We start from the raw sequence: 16,932 nt of genomic DNA, 5'->3' as shown, positions 1-16,932 counted from the left end.
GTGGATATGTGAAGCAGACCCTAAAAATATGTATTAGGACAGTGAAAAGTAAATAGTGGAGATAATGCTACTAAGGACAGTGTTGGTGATTGGTATCACCACAGTCCATGAATAAGACTGTGACTAAATTTGAGATTTTCTATAAAATTCTATATATATGTAAAGATACGAGGCACTAAGATATATAAACAAAATGTTACTGAGGTTAACTTTGAATACAGATTCTTTGAATAAGGGGGAATTACGGTATTTCGTTATTTTCACGAAAATGATCTGGTTCTGAATTCAGAATTAAGGAAAGAAGGCTTTTGTTAGGTCTTCTGCCTCCATTTTTTCTCCCTCTCCACAAAAACATTTTTACTTAATCTCCCTTTACGAAATAAATAGTGTAATAATGTAGAGGAAGAGTTGTAATGTTCGAGGATTTGGGAAGAGAAAATATTATTAGAGCTGAATTGCATGTGGGAACTTTTATTAAACATGACATATATTTTGAAGTTTGTACCATGGTGTTGGTTAATCCTTTTGTTTGTATGGGGATTCCTGTGTGTTTATTTTCCTGAAGAATATTACTTCCAACTTCGCCGATTTGACTTCACAAGGTCATGCTAGCAGTAATTCTGACTTGGTGTTACAGGTACTGATTGCTCGACCATTATATTCTTAATTGCGTATATTTCTTGATAAGAACCAAATCAGTTCATGTTCTTAACACGGTAAAATGAACAAGACGAGAATAGTTTACATTCCCAAGCATATTCAATATAATAGAACTGTTACACCAGTTGAAATCTTAAAACACGTTACTAAGATAGTATAAGGATTGCAGTTACTGCAGGACTTAGGACTTCTTAATGATCGGAATGTGTCAGGTATATGTGACTGCATAACTTACTCATGTGTAGAAATAGTGTCTTAATAGAGTCCAGTTTTATAATGAAAAAGAAATTTTGTTGCTCGAAAGAAAAAACCTGGAAGCATTCAACATAAGCTACATGAAGCCGTCTATACATTGTGGAATACATCAGTTTTCTTAATATTATATAGTCGAAATATGGTCTGTAGTTCCTGGTGGAATGATTTTGTAGTAGAAGAGCACTGAAATTTCTTGTCATTGTGTATACTTCCCACAAAGGGAAGTGATGTTTATTATCAGTACTGTATAAGTTATGGTGGCTGTGAGTTTTTTTATTGTTACAATGTAATGTATAGTGTTGTACTAAACTATATACGTAAACATCACCTGGCATTCTGTTCGATATGGCAGAGAACTGGCCAGTAACTTCGTTTTCCATGAAGCAAGCAGTATGTCTGTTGAAATGCTCAAATTTATATAATTCCTGTTATATCAAGAAGACTGCTTCTGGATTATGATCATCACCATCTCTTCTTCTTTTTATTTCACTACTAATTATTTGCTGAATGGATAGAATGACTGTTACCTGTCTGAAATATAAGAAAATGTTCATTGTCAACACAAGCTACGTGGAAAAGTCGTTGATTGTCATAAATGTGCTTTTATGCTGAATAAATCAATTTGGAGTTGCCCACAAATGTCGTTAAAATACAACTTTGTTGTGGTTAATTAAATGTATATGGTACATTTGTTGTATGTTCTCTTTCAACTGTTGTAAAATGGAACAAGAAATGTTTAATCCATCGCATAATGAAGTATATGGTCACAGTATAATACACAATACATTATGGGAATTTTATTTTAATGGATCTTAAATTATGATTCTTTGCCTATGGTAAATGATTAAGAATATAAACGTACTTCATCATCAAGAGGAAAAATGCTAAATGAATTAAATATGCACATAAAAGAAAATCTATAACATTATTTGCAGCAAGTTTTTACTATAAAAAGTTCGTTTTATATGTATTAACTTGTATGCAGAGAAGAGAGAGTTTTTCCTGAAAATTACATAAAAAATAATAAACAGAGAAAAAAGAACATTTCCCTATTCAGCATGCAAACAAACGAAAATTTTATAATATAAAAAATGACGATTGTGTGAATTCGAGAATAGTAAAAATGGCTTGAGTTTTTATGAAGTGGGATTCCAATGTTCACCATTTTAAAATACGTTCATAAATTAACAAGATGAATTTTTAAACAAAAGAATAATGAAGCAGTGTCACTGTATGCTGTGGAAAGATGAAGAACTTCATTTAAATTTTATGTATTCTGAAGTTGATGTTATCTGAAGTTGATGTTATATATCATAAATAAGATTATTTTACTGTGAAGATGTGCAATTAATATTTGTTCAAAAGAAATTGATCGTACGTATTTGATGTAAATGCAAACCATAAATGTTCTCCTGTCATATATGGAATCTGCATTCTACTTCCTTCAAGATTTATGGATTCTGGTTGAAGAGATTTATATTTATGTTTTCCAATCGGCATATGATTCATATTGCAATATTAATTTTATTATGTTACTAATTTTTTTATTAATTCAGTTCATTTGCGTTACCTGTCTATTGCTATAGCTGAATTTTCTTTACTTAATTTATGAGGAAAGTAAATTACATATGTGCGACGTGATTGATTATATTTAGAAATCTTCATCACAAACTTTACATTAAGTTAAAGAACAAGATATTTGAGATCGAAGTCTATACTTGCATATTAACAGGAGTGATTTTCTGTATTAATATATATTTATGTGTGAAGAAGAGTTTTTATGTAATTTATGTACACTGGCTCTTTTCTCGGATAATATGAACGGTTTTAAAAGTTATTTTCAATAATTAAAAATTTTTTAAGTTGTAAATTTCCAACACTCAAGAAAATACGAATTGTTATGAAATGCCTGAACATACAAATATTTATTTTGAAATTCATCAAAACATGGAGGAAAGTAACAATCACAGTAAAAAATAGTAGTAATTCTGGATAATAAACCAATGTTAAAAAAAGTCAAGCAACACACATTGGATAGAGAAAGGATGCAAATGTCGACATGTTTCAAACAGGAAAAGGAATTAGGAAAAATGATTACTCCCTCATGCTGGACAGGTAAGAGCTTAGGTCAAGATTAGATTTCATACCTGAGCTTTCACTTTAATTATAAATGGCTTAATTATTACGTAATAAGATATTTAAGGCAGTGCATAGGAAATAGTTTTGCATGCTGATTTCAGGGGTCATATTTTAAGTTACAGTGTATTTTCGGACAATAACTTTGAGTGTTTTATTTAGTTACAATAAATTTGTCTTTTAACATACATTGTTAAGTTCAAGTATTATTCATTGTTAAAGTGAATCATCTATTATGTTTTTTTTATATTTATTTAGAATTCATAAAAATATTAACTTCATATATATTTTTAACTTAAACCAAGATATTCCCGAATTTAGCATTTTGCAATTAATATTCATAGTAACATATTTCATTAACTTTATTATTATTATTATTATTATTATTATTATTATTGTTATTAGTGATAAAACTTGGGAATTCTTGATTTAATACAAAATGAATGATTTCATGGTACTTAAAGTTTTCTTACTGTTTTTCCAGTAGGTCAAGCTTCAAAAAGAAGAGGGAGACCTCGTGGTTCTACAAGAAAAAAGGAAACAGTTAAGCAGTCCAAAAATCAGCGTGTTTTAAGACCGGGTTGCTCGAATTCTGAGAAGTCATATCACAATCAGAGTTCTGGAAGCTCAGAAGAAGCAGACGAACGACCATCAAGTAAGACATTTTGCTTCACTACTTTGAATTTCTAAGAGATCTTTTAAAATGTTGTTATTCACTTTTCCTGTGTTTTTGTGTTTGCTGTTAAGTAGAATGTGTGCCAAAACAAACAGGGCTGAAATTATCTTTCACCTATTGTAGAGGAAGCGCAAAGAAAACTTACCCATTTGACTTATGCGCAGAGAACGATATTCGGTCCTCGTGCCGCCATGCTCGTTACAGGGCTCCTATGAATCACCTAATGCTGATTACAGGGTGCATTCGAAAGCGCGGTCTTAAACTGTTCGTATTGTGGAGTGTTGTGCAGAGCGGGTAGAAGCCAGCGTGTGCGTTACATTTTCTGCGTTTTATCCCTGATATCAGGAGTTTTATGTAGTTCAAAGTGTGTTTGTTAAATAACAGAGTTCTGTATAACATTCTATGTATTGTCACACCATCGGATCTATGCCCCTTCAGCGCTGTCGTCGTTCTTGGAAAAGTTAACGCCTCTACTCACCCCATTCCACCTGTTTCTCTCCCACTACGTCAAACAGCAGGCCACGAACCTTGCTGAATAGGGATGTTGCCAAACTTCCGCCAAACAGTGTCATGTCTCTTGAATATTGCTTATAATAATGTAAGGTTAATTATTACTTATTCATAATTTAATTTAAGTAGGTCTAATGACGCTGATTGACTTACGATTGTTTGCAGATAATTATATTATTACAGTGGATGTTTATTGGTTAAATTGAAATTACATCAGAAACATTATCGCTTTGCCAGCATTTTTTAACAGTATGATGTGGATGTATCCATGTTTCGTCTAAATACACAATATACTTTCCTTCTCTGCGAAATTTCGCAATTTTTCTTAAATAACTGGCCCTCCATGCTACAATATCATTTCTTTCAATCAAAATACATCTTGTATTTCTACAGATTTTAAATCTAAATTCCATGTCTCGAATCACTTTCCGTAGCGTTTCTCTCTCTCCTTGGAAATTGATTGCTTCTCTCGCAACCTTCAATAATTTCTCCAGTGTCGGAACTTCTTTCTGCATCGTATAAAATTCTTGTATCTTTCTTCGTAAAATACATCTGTCCATATCATCTACAAGAATTAAAGGTTCCCTTGGTCTGTTCTTCCCTGATGACTCTAGCTTTTCATCTCCTGCACAGGCTCTCTCTCTCCTGATTTTCTTATTAGGCGCTCTGATCTGCCTATATAAATTACATAAAAAAGTTGTATTATATTAGTATTAGTTAAGTAAGCAATTTTAATATGTAATCAATTGAAATAAAATAAGCCTCACATGTGATCGCAGCTGCTCTTTTCGTTGCCTGATTTATAGGAAACAAATATTGACCTGTTCGTTTCTCTTCATCGCAAAATGCTATTACTTGCGTAATAATATTTCTTTCACCACTCCGTGCTACAGTGTTCATGTTGAGTTGACAACACTGGACTGCAAGTGCAAATAAACTGTCCCGCAAGAAGGCTCAAAATTGTGAGTAGTGGGAGAGAGATAGAGAGAGGGATAGAAAAGACAGAAATAGGAATACAGGGAGGGAAATGAATTGCCGAGGCTGAAAAGGAATTAAGGTTCAGTTTGCATATCTTACGGGGGGCACAGATCCGATGGTGGGACTATACTTAACAATGCCCCTGTTTTGCTCTAAATTAGGAAGTGCTAATAAAACGTTACACAGTCAAACTAGGGAATTATTTATAACATTTATAAATTTATGAAAAACGAAACAGGCTCCGCTCGTAACATGAGTATATACAGATTAAAATAAACCAATCATAGTACCCTAGTTATCAGAACATTTTAATGAAATCACATAGTATTAGTGTTTTATTACAATGTCAAATATAAATTATTACACAATTACATATTTCTTATAACATCTTTGTCATTTCATTCAGTGATTTTATGTGTAAAAAAATTCGTGCTTCTGTATTTTCAACAATGTTATGTTACTAGTTACTCTGCAACAAGGTTTACGTTACATTACTTTCATCAAGCCAGCAGACGACTGAGAACTGCCAATCAAATTAAAGCAAGGTCGAGTGCACCCGAACGTTTCCGAAAGTTCGCGCAGCTTTCCGTGGCAAGCTCTTCTTGCGTCACCTCTACATGTTTGCCTAGCAACCGAGTATTTTCCAGAATATTTAGATATACAGTGAAACCTGTATAAAAGGACCACTGATACTTCAATGTAAAATTGGCCTTTTAAGGGAGGATTTTTTGACCTGATTACGTCTTTGGGATACCAGGACGGAAATAGCGATGTAATGATGTAATGTTTATAGGATGATCTCATTTGATCGGGTATACTACTACAAAGTGAGTATGAACTTGGGGGGGGGGGCTACTGGCAGCCATTTTGGGTTTGCGCGAAAATTTTCGGATAGTAGGCTTATATCTCGTGACCCCAATGTGCTAGCGCCCTGATTTTGGTGTCAAATGAAAGATCTCGTCTATATCTGTCTATTTAAGACAGACGTTTTCATGTAAAACCCATGGTTGAGTCCCGTGTTACATCCACACGTATTTTGTTTACACAAATAATGAGTTAAATTATTGCACATATATAAAGTAAAAGAACTTGGAGTGTGTTGTCATAGTACGTTGTGTACAGAAATTTTTTTACAGTTTCATCCTGTAACTCATTATTTCTGCTTTATAAAATGGTTATTTATATTAAGTCTGTTCGAACAGAAGTACAGTTGTTTGACAGATGTGCCTATTCTGTTAACACTAACTTCTGAACAGCATTGAGCTATCAAGTTTTTAAATGAATTCCAACAAAACTGGTTTTATTCGTGAAATCCCGATAATAATGCATTTTAAATTAATATTAGCATAATTTCAGTCTTTACTTTTTCATTGTAAACAGTTTCTTGCTGAGTAGAATACAATTAGAGGCAATTTATACATGGGTTGGATAAAAAGTATTGACAACAGTTCGATATTTCTGACATGGCTTTATTCACAGGGGTACAACATTTCCGTACCTTCTATATAGTCGCCCCCCTCCCCTTATTTATTACCTTTTGCCAAATGTTTGGAAGCTGTCATACACCATCAGCGCGTCCATCTTTGTTGATGTTCCGTATTGACCACCCTAAAGCACAGATAAGTTCATCTCTGGTATTCTACCGGGTCTCTCGCAGTGGTTCTTTCACTTTGGTGAAAAGATCGTAATCGCATGGATCATATCGGGTGAGTACGGTGGATGTTCCAGTAGTCCGCGTTTTCCGTCTGCCTTGGAGGTACAGCGTGGTGCAGTATTACCCCATCAATGTCATACGCCACAATGAACATCTCCTTCACAGAACTTTGTGTAGGGCGCACTTTCTTTGGACGAGGAGAATAGGGATGCTTCCATTCATTTGATTGGCATTTCAAGTTTGGTTCATATGAGCGAGTCCAGGTTTCATCCATAGCGACGATTCATCCAAGAAAGTCGTCACCTTCCCTTTGGTACTGGTGCAACAAGGCCTTCCCGGAATGCTTTAACCCATCGTGCAACTGTGCGATATGGCAATGCTGCATCGCCACATGCTTCACGCAGTCCCTGAAAACATTCTTGTGCACTATGACCTCGTGCTATTTCAATTTTGATCCAGGAACGTTGCTCTAGTTTTGTAAGTATGGTCTTAGGGCGCTCGCATTATCCCTATGAAAGTGAACATTCTACACACTGCAGTAGATTGACAGAGTACTGTCGCCGCTGGCTGCACTAACTCATCTAACAGTCCTTGTTCATGTCCACACAGCTGGCAGCTCTCGAACACACCATCGTCACATGACAGCAGTGTTGCCATTACTTTTTATCCAACTTATGTACTTGTACTTAACGCATTTGTATCACTTGTGGTTTTATCTGTGTATTTGTATTCTTGTCATTTTGTATTTGTACTTTAATTTCTTTTTCCTTGTTTATTTTTTTTTGTTTTGCAATAATATATATGATTGAAAATAATTCTGATAATATAATGCCAGTGTTTTATGGGGAAAGTAATTGAGGTATATAGACATGGGATTGGAGATTTATTTTTAAATGACCTGTCCCCCCAGTGCCAGGATTTTTAGTTTAACATAATTTTCCTTCTTCTTTCCCAGTACAAACTTTCTATATTCTTTGTTTAATGCTGATCATATTTGTAATTTTCGCAAAATTTTATATATAATATAATCATTTTTGTCATATCACTGGATATTATTTTAAATATTGACTTTTTTTTTTTCAAATGACTTTGAAATCTTACACAGGATGAGTAGATGTATTCACGTAGAGTAGGTCATGAAACAAAACAAAACACTAATATGAAGAGAAAAATCCACTGCCTGCTGGATCACATCTTATGGCTGCTTACACTGCCTGCTCAATCAGTGCTTATGTGCGAGTAATGAGTTGCCGCTAGGTGGCAGTATATGCAAAGTACCCTAAAATAACTGTTGTTACGACGTCCTTATGAGTACCAGAACAGACAAGGGCTTAGGGAAACGATGGCCCAGGGTGTCCAGATCCTTCTGCAGTACTTAATATGTTGTTGTTGTTTTCTAATGCCAGGCATTTGACAATAAAGTCATTTGACCTCTTGCACTCCAATATATATATATTCTTAATATGTAGTAATATTAATTCTGAACTTGATACTTAATTTTTTCTAAGCGATACTACATTCCTAACACAAGTTCTACTTAACGGGTTTGTATTATATAAGTGCAATTATACAAGTAGACATATGCTTGCTTTAGGCGTTTACTAAAATTATTAAAATCAATTAATGTAATAAAAATAATGTCTGAAACTGATATAACATATTTAAACAAGTTTAAACATATTTACGAAGAAATACATGCTTCCCGTAACCGAGCTGAGAGATTATTGGACATCACAGTTCGAATTAACGACAACATGGTGGTAACTTGCTGCTTGTAAAATAGCAGTTTCTTCAAATCCGTGGAAATTTATATGGACACTAGGCCCACTGTTTTATTAAGTTTAGTATTGCCAGAAAGTAACTTCTCTATATATGTATAAAAAGGCCCATTCGAAGGCGCTCATTTAAAAACAATCCCCCCACTCCCGAAAAGAAATGCTGAGTAAAATACTGCAAACAGATAATTTACCCCAGACATATCTTTGGAAATATTAAGTTATAATTCAATGTGTTTTACGAGATATAGTGTTCTCATCCTTTCCACTTCATGTTGCTGTAATATCACGGATGACAGATAAGTTACACTTAAAATGGCAAGAAATTAGCTTAATTAAGATTTTAATAAGAAAACCTTACACCCTTGTAAATATATTACAATTAATATTGTTATGTTTAGGAAACCAAGTTTTATATATCCTACAAAAAACTTTGTTTAGAAAACAAGATTAAATTAAACATATTTTTAACTCGAAAATTTCTTACTTCCAATATATTGTGACTTTTAATTCAACACAATAATGTTACTTTTATTACAACAACAATGACTGAATTTAAAACACTCCCGTCAACAATGGGTATTCCACTCCACACAGCAACACAGTATTCGTTATTGCACTCCATAGACGACAATGACATTTCACTTGGATTATTGAGAACAACAATGTACTGCTAATCTCAACTAATGTTCACAAAGCACTATTTACAAAACAAAACTCTCAGTTCACAGTTCGGTGCCTTCGCTCGTTCTTCTAGCCCATTCACTCAAGTTCACAGTATATCGAACCCAAGACTTCCACAGACAGTCCACTGCACTCGAACTTAAGACTTCCGGATACACCGCACTTGCCGGGTCGCTGCCACAGTTGCGGGCCTCCTCAAGTCGAACCCAAGTCTCGAAGGCTGGCTTGCTCATCCACTGTTGCTTCACAAGACTGACTCGCTGTTCTAAACTGAACTGAAACTGGCTCTCTCAAAGGCTGCTCGTGCTTATATTGCCACATTACACGTTTTCATCTCTTTGATCCTCGACGTTTCTGCTTCTAGAGACTTCTGTTCTCGCTGCTTCTTTTTCTGGACGATTCTGTTCGGGAGGTTTCGTTCCCCCCTTCACCTCGCACAGCGAAGCACCTGCAGCTTTGCCTCCCCCTTGCTTCGCTCCACATCGCAGCGACCAGCGTCTCTGCTCTGTGCCCCCAGCACTCCGCGGAGCTCGCCTCGTCTCCCGCGCCGCTTTCCTCCTTGCGCGCCCTGCCGGACGCGCGTTCGAATCCCGAGGCAACGAGAAGTTTCTAGCAGGGTTGCCACAATATTTAAAAAAAAAATACATAATTAATAAACAATACTTACATACACTGTAATTACTTATAAGATTTCAAATTAAAAATTATAATTCACTCTGCACACTTAGCACAGCAAAACCAATGGCTCTAGCGTCGTAACTGGACAATAATGTGCCACGTGAAACTCAATGCTAAGAAAAAGGAATGAGCAGGCAGTTATGCAGCCATAAGATGCGATCCAGCAGGCAATGGAAACATAAAAAAATAAATGAACAATGAAAATTTTTTATCCTCCGTCCTCAAATCTGTTCCCTAGGAAGCATTTTGTTCAGGAAATAATGTTACCATAATATGGGATGAATAGGGACACAAGGGTGAGTAGGGACGAATTTTCACAATTTTTTATTTCTTTGTGTCAAAGAGTAGATATAATAATGAATGTTTATTTGTTCAGTCATTACGAATGAAAACAGATACACACTTCTTATTGTTTTAGTCTTTGACACAAAGAAATAAAAAAAGATAGTAAAAATTCGTCCTTATTCACCTCATTTTATGGTATGTGTAGATTTATTTGTAGATAGAAATATACTGTAAATTTACTGAGACATAAATTAAACATGTATTATTATTAAAGTTTTTATTCTCAAGTACATTCCTGTTAATGGTGTACCTCTAGCTGCTAATTCTGCAAGAATCTTGCACGATGATTTACATATACATATACAGTGTATAAATTTATGTTTTATTTCACAAAAGATTTACGTATAGCCTTTTGTTGATTATTTACATATTGTTTTCCAGATAAGAAGAAAGCGTCAATGTTCAAAGGTATGTTAACCAAAGTGCTCTTGAAGACGTACAATAAGAAGTTAAAAGATAATTTGTGTAAAAGGAGAGAGTTCTGTTATTTACAAATGTTAAAAATAGTACATCAGGGGTGTGTCCTCGTTGCTTATAGTTGTCTGGAAGTGTAAGAAATATCTTAAAATAGTTGATATTGAAATTTCGTTATAAAAAGCAACAGGAACTTAAGTTCGCAGTAATACGTCACTTTCTCAAAAAAAAAAATCTGAAAATAAAGATGGAAGTGACGAAACTTCAACAAAACTTTCTAGGAGTGATAATAATTCAGTTCAGGCTATGAAAACAGCGTTAATTGGAGAAGGAAATTTGAGCTGAAATTGTAAATGAAGTGGACTGTTATAAGGGACCCTTTTCTTTCAAACAAGAGGTTTTCAGAAAGTCTTTCAAACCATCATTATAAACACACAAATAATAAATTGTCAACAGCGTCTGTAAGCAGGTTCATGAATTGTAGGACAGTGCTACACGAAAAAGTAGAAAATTTTTCAGAAGTGAGGGATGAAGGCACTATCCAGAGTCTATAGCTTCAGTTTATGAAACGATGACAAGTATAATACATGAAGAAGTGGGAGACTGGGGAACAGCATATCCTGGGTTCTAAACGTTACAAGCATCCTGTTGATTGTGTTTGGTCATCAGAGCTAGTGTTGGGAACTATTTGTATTATTAGATTGTTAAAATCTTTCGAAATGTTAAGAAAATCTTTTGAATGATTTCAGCATAATCAACCAAGAGGATTCAGTTCTCAAGGTAAAAAAAAAAAAAAAACGCGCTTTTTAAATGACAAGCAATTCGTCCTTGAGTGCCTCGCGACCAGCAACAGTTCCTTCAGAGCGCATATTCTCAAAAACAGGTTTCATTTTGGAAGAAAAAAAGGAACAGACTTTCTTCTGTAAAATTAGACATGCTTGTGTTTTAAATAAAATTACTGACTGATAGCAAGTCCCAAGGAAAGGATTATGTAGGTCTATTGAAATTTCTTGTTATTATTTTCTTATATTAAAACAATATATACATTATTTTTGTTTAGACATAAATAAGAACACTGAAAATTATACTCCATTATCATTTCTTGTTTTCGTAAAGTTACAGTATACATTCTTGTGTTCTTCGTAACATTATACTACACTACTTTTGTTAGGCCTATTAACAAAAATAGACTTGTGTTCTTAAATAAAAACACTGATTTATTTAAAGCTTGTAACTCCCAAGGGAAAAGTACTGTGTTTATCTTGGAATTTGTTATTATTTTCGTTAATTAAAAAGAAACATTATACTACACTACTTTTGTTAGGCCTATTAACAAAATTAGACTTGTGTTCTTAAATAAAAACACTGATTTATTTAAAGCTGTAACTCCCAAGGGAAAAATGCTGTGTTTATCTTGGAATTTGTTATTATTTTCGTTAATTAAAAAGAAACATTATACTACATTACTTTTGTTAGGCCTATTAACAAAATTAGACTTGTGTTCTTAAATAAAAACACTGATTTATTTAAAGCTGTAACTCTCAAGGGAAAAGTACTGTGTTTATCTTGGAATTTGTTATTATTTTCGTTAATTAAAAAGAAACATTATACTACACTACTTTTGTTAGGCCTATTAACAAAAATAGACTTGTGTTCTTAAATAAAAACACTGATTTATTTAAAGCTGGAACTCCCAAGGGAAAAGTACTGTGTTTATCTTGGAATTTGTTATTATTTTCGTTAATTAAAAAGAAACACTATACTACACGACTTTTGTTAGGCCTATTAACAAAATTAGACTTGTGTTCTTAAATAAAAACACTGATTTATTTAAAGCTGGAACTCCCAAGGGAAAAGTACTGTGTTTATCTTGGAATTTTTTATTATTTTCGTTAATTAAAAAGAAACACTATACTACACGACTTTTGTTAGGCCTATTAACAAAATTAGACTGTAACTCCCAAGGGAAAAGTACTGTGTTTATCTTGGAATTTGTTATTATTTTCGTTAATTAAAAAGAAACATTATACTACGCTACTTTTGTTAGGCCTATTAACAAAATTAGACTCGTGTTCTTAAATAAAAACACTGATTTAAAGCTGTAAGTGCTAAGGATAAATATTGTATGTATTTTGAAATATCTTATTATTTTTCGAATGCAGTCTTTCATTGAATGCACAAGGTTTCCTGTATTCTTGTTCTTACAGTAATTTACTAAACTTAGACACATTCACTTTTGGTGCACAACATGTTTGCCCGTTAGTAATGGACTGCGTGTATCTTGTCAACATTGTCAGTTGATCGCTTGACCTTGCTCTTTGAATGCGTGTTCCTCATGTTGCACTAATATTTGAACTTCCTGGTCCTCAATAGTGCATTGAATGAAAGATTACATTCGAAATATATTCCAGCAATGGAATGAACATCTCTTAATCTGCGCTCTAATTTTTGCAGAACATGTATTTCAGTAATTAAATAATAATTTGATTGTTTCCGACACTAATCAGAACCTTGTTAGTATATCAAGGTACACCATGGGAAGATGAGGTTGACATTTAGGTAGGAGAGATTGTATGTGCACGTCCTTAGATATATGAGACTTTATATACAGACTTCCAAATTTATAAAACTTTTATTCCAGCGTATTAACTTAGGGAAGTGAAGTATGGACTATCAGAAAATGCATGCCTTCAGGGTTACTACAGCAGAAATGTTTTGAGACGTACTATTGTTACACAAAATAGGATCAAAAACAAAACGTGAATATTATGGAAGAACTGAAGATAGAGCTGAGAAGTGAGAAGCTCCATCGCAACCACTCTTCGGAAGGCAAAGTGGGAGGTTTACGAAGAAGTGCACTGCTTGGCTGAGAATGGGTCAGTGAGAAGAGCAGATATTATAGCCATCGATCGCCGGAATCAAAGAAGCCTCATTCTTAACCCCACTGTCCGTTTTGAGAAGGATGATCAACAAGCCAATAACGTTAATGATGAAAAGAAGTCTATTTACAACTCATGTATTCCTCACTTCAGTGAGCGATACAAAATGAATATTAATACATGAGAAGTGAAAGGGCTTCTTTTTGGGGCTAGGGGAACTTCATTTAAGTTAACCAAAACCATTCATTAACAAAATTTGTCTAATGGCATTGAGAGATTCATTATCCATTTTACATAATCACTTGTATAATACTATGTAATTTTTTTTTTTTTTCACTTCATTTCATTACTCTTCAATGTATTTTCATCTCATGTTTCTCCGAAATCAAATTGTACTTTATTTTTAAATTTATCATTGTTCCGTATTCTCTCCGCAATCATATTGTATTTTTAATTTAACCTCTGCTTTGTATTCTGGATCCTAGTGGTCAGCCGTAGATTTTGGCCAGATGTCCCAAATTGTGGAATTTGTTGTTGTAGAATACATTAGTAAATAAAGACAGAGGAAGCAAGAATAGCACTACAGACCGCAGCATATTAAGCTACTGAGAATTCATGGAGAGAATCAGGTACATGCTTAAAATTGGTAAAATATATACAAGACGACATATTTAATATGCGATCAGACTGTATACTTCCAATTTACCAATTTACAAAGAAATTTAGAATCATTATTGACCCTGAAAAACCAGACTCCAAAATTTACCGGGAATACCCTGATCTGGTTTACAAATGGATCAACTGTATCTGGAATATATGGAATGAGACCCAGAACAATCTTCTCTTTTTCTCTGGGCAATTCTACTACCGTTTTTGAAACGAAAATATATGCAAGTCATTCAGTGTATTCATGAAAATATAAGGCTTGTGTTCTTGTAGAACCAGGCTGCATTTATGGCCTCTAGCTGTCACAAGATAACATCAGGGCTGGTTTTAAGCTGTCTGAATATGCTCATGACCCATGCATATCACAGTGGCATTGAAGGAAATGAAACAACTGACGAATTTATTTGGTGAGGGCTGGCTTGTAAATTCATTGAACCAGAGCGGGTTCTTGGAATCTCCAACTGTTCGGTAAGAGAAGTAATTAAAAACAGTCCGAAAAACATTATAAGACCTGGGCCAGGGCCCCAGAAAATAGACATTGCAAGCTATTTATTAGAAGAATATCTAAGAAAAGAGCTGAATACCTTCTCAAGTGTAATAGATTTCTGCTGAGAATTATTACAGCTTTTCTCACAGGTCATTGTCCTGTGAAAACCACTTGAAAAATATGGGTCTGTTTGAAGGAAACCTAAATTGTAGATTTATAAAGAGGAGATTGAAGCAGCCCATCAAATCTTTGCAAAATATGTAATATCTTTGGGAAATTTAGCATAGTATCTGAGGATCTTGACAAAGCCCCATTAGTAGGGTATATTCATTAATTAATTCTGTGGCTGGGAGGAGAAAGGTCTTAAGTCAATTTTTTGTGAAAATGAGATTTTTATACATTCTGAAAGCGGAAACAATTCTCTACAATCTGGTAAAATGGTTGAAGTCAAATAAGACTCCTGACTGGATTTATAGAGCATTACCAAATGTCCTAAGTACTTTTTTAATCTAGCACACACAGGATAAAGGACTTAGGATATTTAATACTTTATTTCTTACAAACCATCACATGTTTACTTTCCATGCTTCCCTATTAAAAAGGTCTAACTTATATTTTAGTCATTTTATCACATACTGATGCTCTTTCCTTTTAAAACTTTAAGCACCAGGTAAACAGTCCTATAATTGTTTAAGACCCATTTTGTATTTCTCATTTATTTTGACATGAAAAAGGTCTTATGCTTACATAGTCTCTTCTACTCAGTCTGGCTTGTAATCTTAAAAGGGCTTAAGTGCGGCTATTTTTGGAAATAATCAAGAAAATTGTTAAATGAGGAACATTACCTATTTTAGAAGAAATATAAACAAATAATATCCAAGAAACCAATTTCAATCTTTCTACTGTTCTCCTGAAAAGTATAAAATTTTTACTTAAGACCTTTTTCCTCCCAGCCACAGAATTAAGGATCCAGGATTAATGATCTGGTATTGATAAATAACCCAGGTAAGCACACTAAGCCATGGGCTGAAGTCCATATAGAGCGTAATGCAGACAGGGCTATTGTGGAAAAAAAATAAACACACAAATGAAGAGAACATATGAAACAAAATGGATAAAAGGATAATCTCTAAGAAAATAATACACTGTTTATCTAGAGAAATGATCTTTGTGGGACATGTGGCTAAGAGCTGGAATGCAACCGTAACAGTTCACATGGGCTATTTCCGCTACTACATGAATCAAAGTAGAGAATACTAACTACTATTATTACTACTGTTATTATTATTATTATTATTATTATTATTATTATTATTAGTCCCGCGCCGTGGTCTAAGGCATCGTGCCTAGGACTCGCATTACGGAATGCATGCTGGTTCGAGTCCTCACGGGGGAACAAATTTTCTCATGAAATTTCGGCCAGAATATGGGACTGATGCCCACCCAGCATCGTGATGCACTTGGGGAGCTACGATAGGTAGTGAAATCCGATTGCGAATACCAGCAATAACGGCTGGGCGGATCATCGTGCTAACCACACGATACCTCCATTCTGGTTGGATGATCGTCCACCTCTGCTTCAGCATGTGGGCGTGAGGCCAGCAGCCGGCTGGTCGATCTAGGTCCCTCATGGGCTGTAGCGTCACGGATTATTATTATTATTATTATTATTATTATTATTATTATTATTATTATTATTATTAATCTTAATCTTTTCCATTTTATTGTGACTGATTTACAAAGGAATTGTTAATTCCCAAGTGTTAACATATGGACACAGTAATCAGCACTATAAACAAACAAAAACTTTAGGTAGGGTCTGATATTTTAATTGACTCCACTTCTCAAAGTCCTATCACATGTCTAGTGTGAAGAATTGAAATGCCTGATATGAGAAAAGAATAAATGCGAGTAAAATTTCAAGAAAAAACAATCATTGAACAGAAAACTTAATTTAAAAAAATATATGTTCAAATTATGTTAATTTTGCAGTAATAAGTGAGGTCTGGTCAGTGTATTTTAAAAATTTTTTAAGGTTATAATTTTTAAAAGAAAGTTCCTTTTGTAATATTTAGGAATTAATAAAGAATGAAACTAGAGGTGTGTTCATTTAACCCTGAGCTCTTGAGCTCTAT

General features: G+C 34.1%; 1 protein-coding gene across 8 annotated transcripts in view; it reads left to right on the top strand.

The window, feature by feature from the left end:
* The window catches only part of LOC138710146 (uncharacterized), a 275,652-nt gene that overhangs the window by 216,133 nt on the left and 42,587 nt on the right, over positions 1-16,932 (top strand). For 4 of the 8 annotated variants that reach the window (XM_069841108.1, XM_069841268.1, XM_069840803.1 and 1 more), the window contains 2 exons: positions 3,536-3,706; positions 10,733-10,759. In XM_069841108.1, coding sequence (XP_069697209.1) covers positions 3,536-3,706; positions 10,733-10,759 — 198 coding nt within the window. The remainder of the gene's footprint in view (positions 1-3,535; positions 3,707-10,732; positions 10,760-16,932) is intronic. The other 4 variants (XM_069841334.1, XM_069841180.1, XM_069841017.1 and 1 more) reach the window with 2 other exon arrangements.

This window comes from Periplaneta americana, chromosome 1 (assembly GCF_040183065.1).
Source record: "Periplaneta americana isolate PAMFEO1 chromosome 1, P.americana_PAMFEO1_priV1, whole genome shotgun sequence".
NCBI classification, from domain to species: domain Eukaryota; kingdom Metazoa; phylum Arthropoda; class Insecta; order Blattodea; family Blattidae; genus Periplaneta; species Periplaneta americana.
The sequence above is the reverse complement of the archived record's forward strand: the minus strand, read 5'-3'. Positions and strand labels throughout refer to the sequence as shown.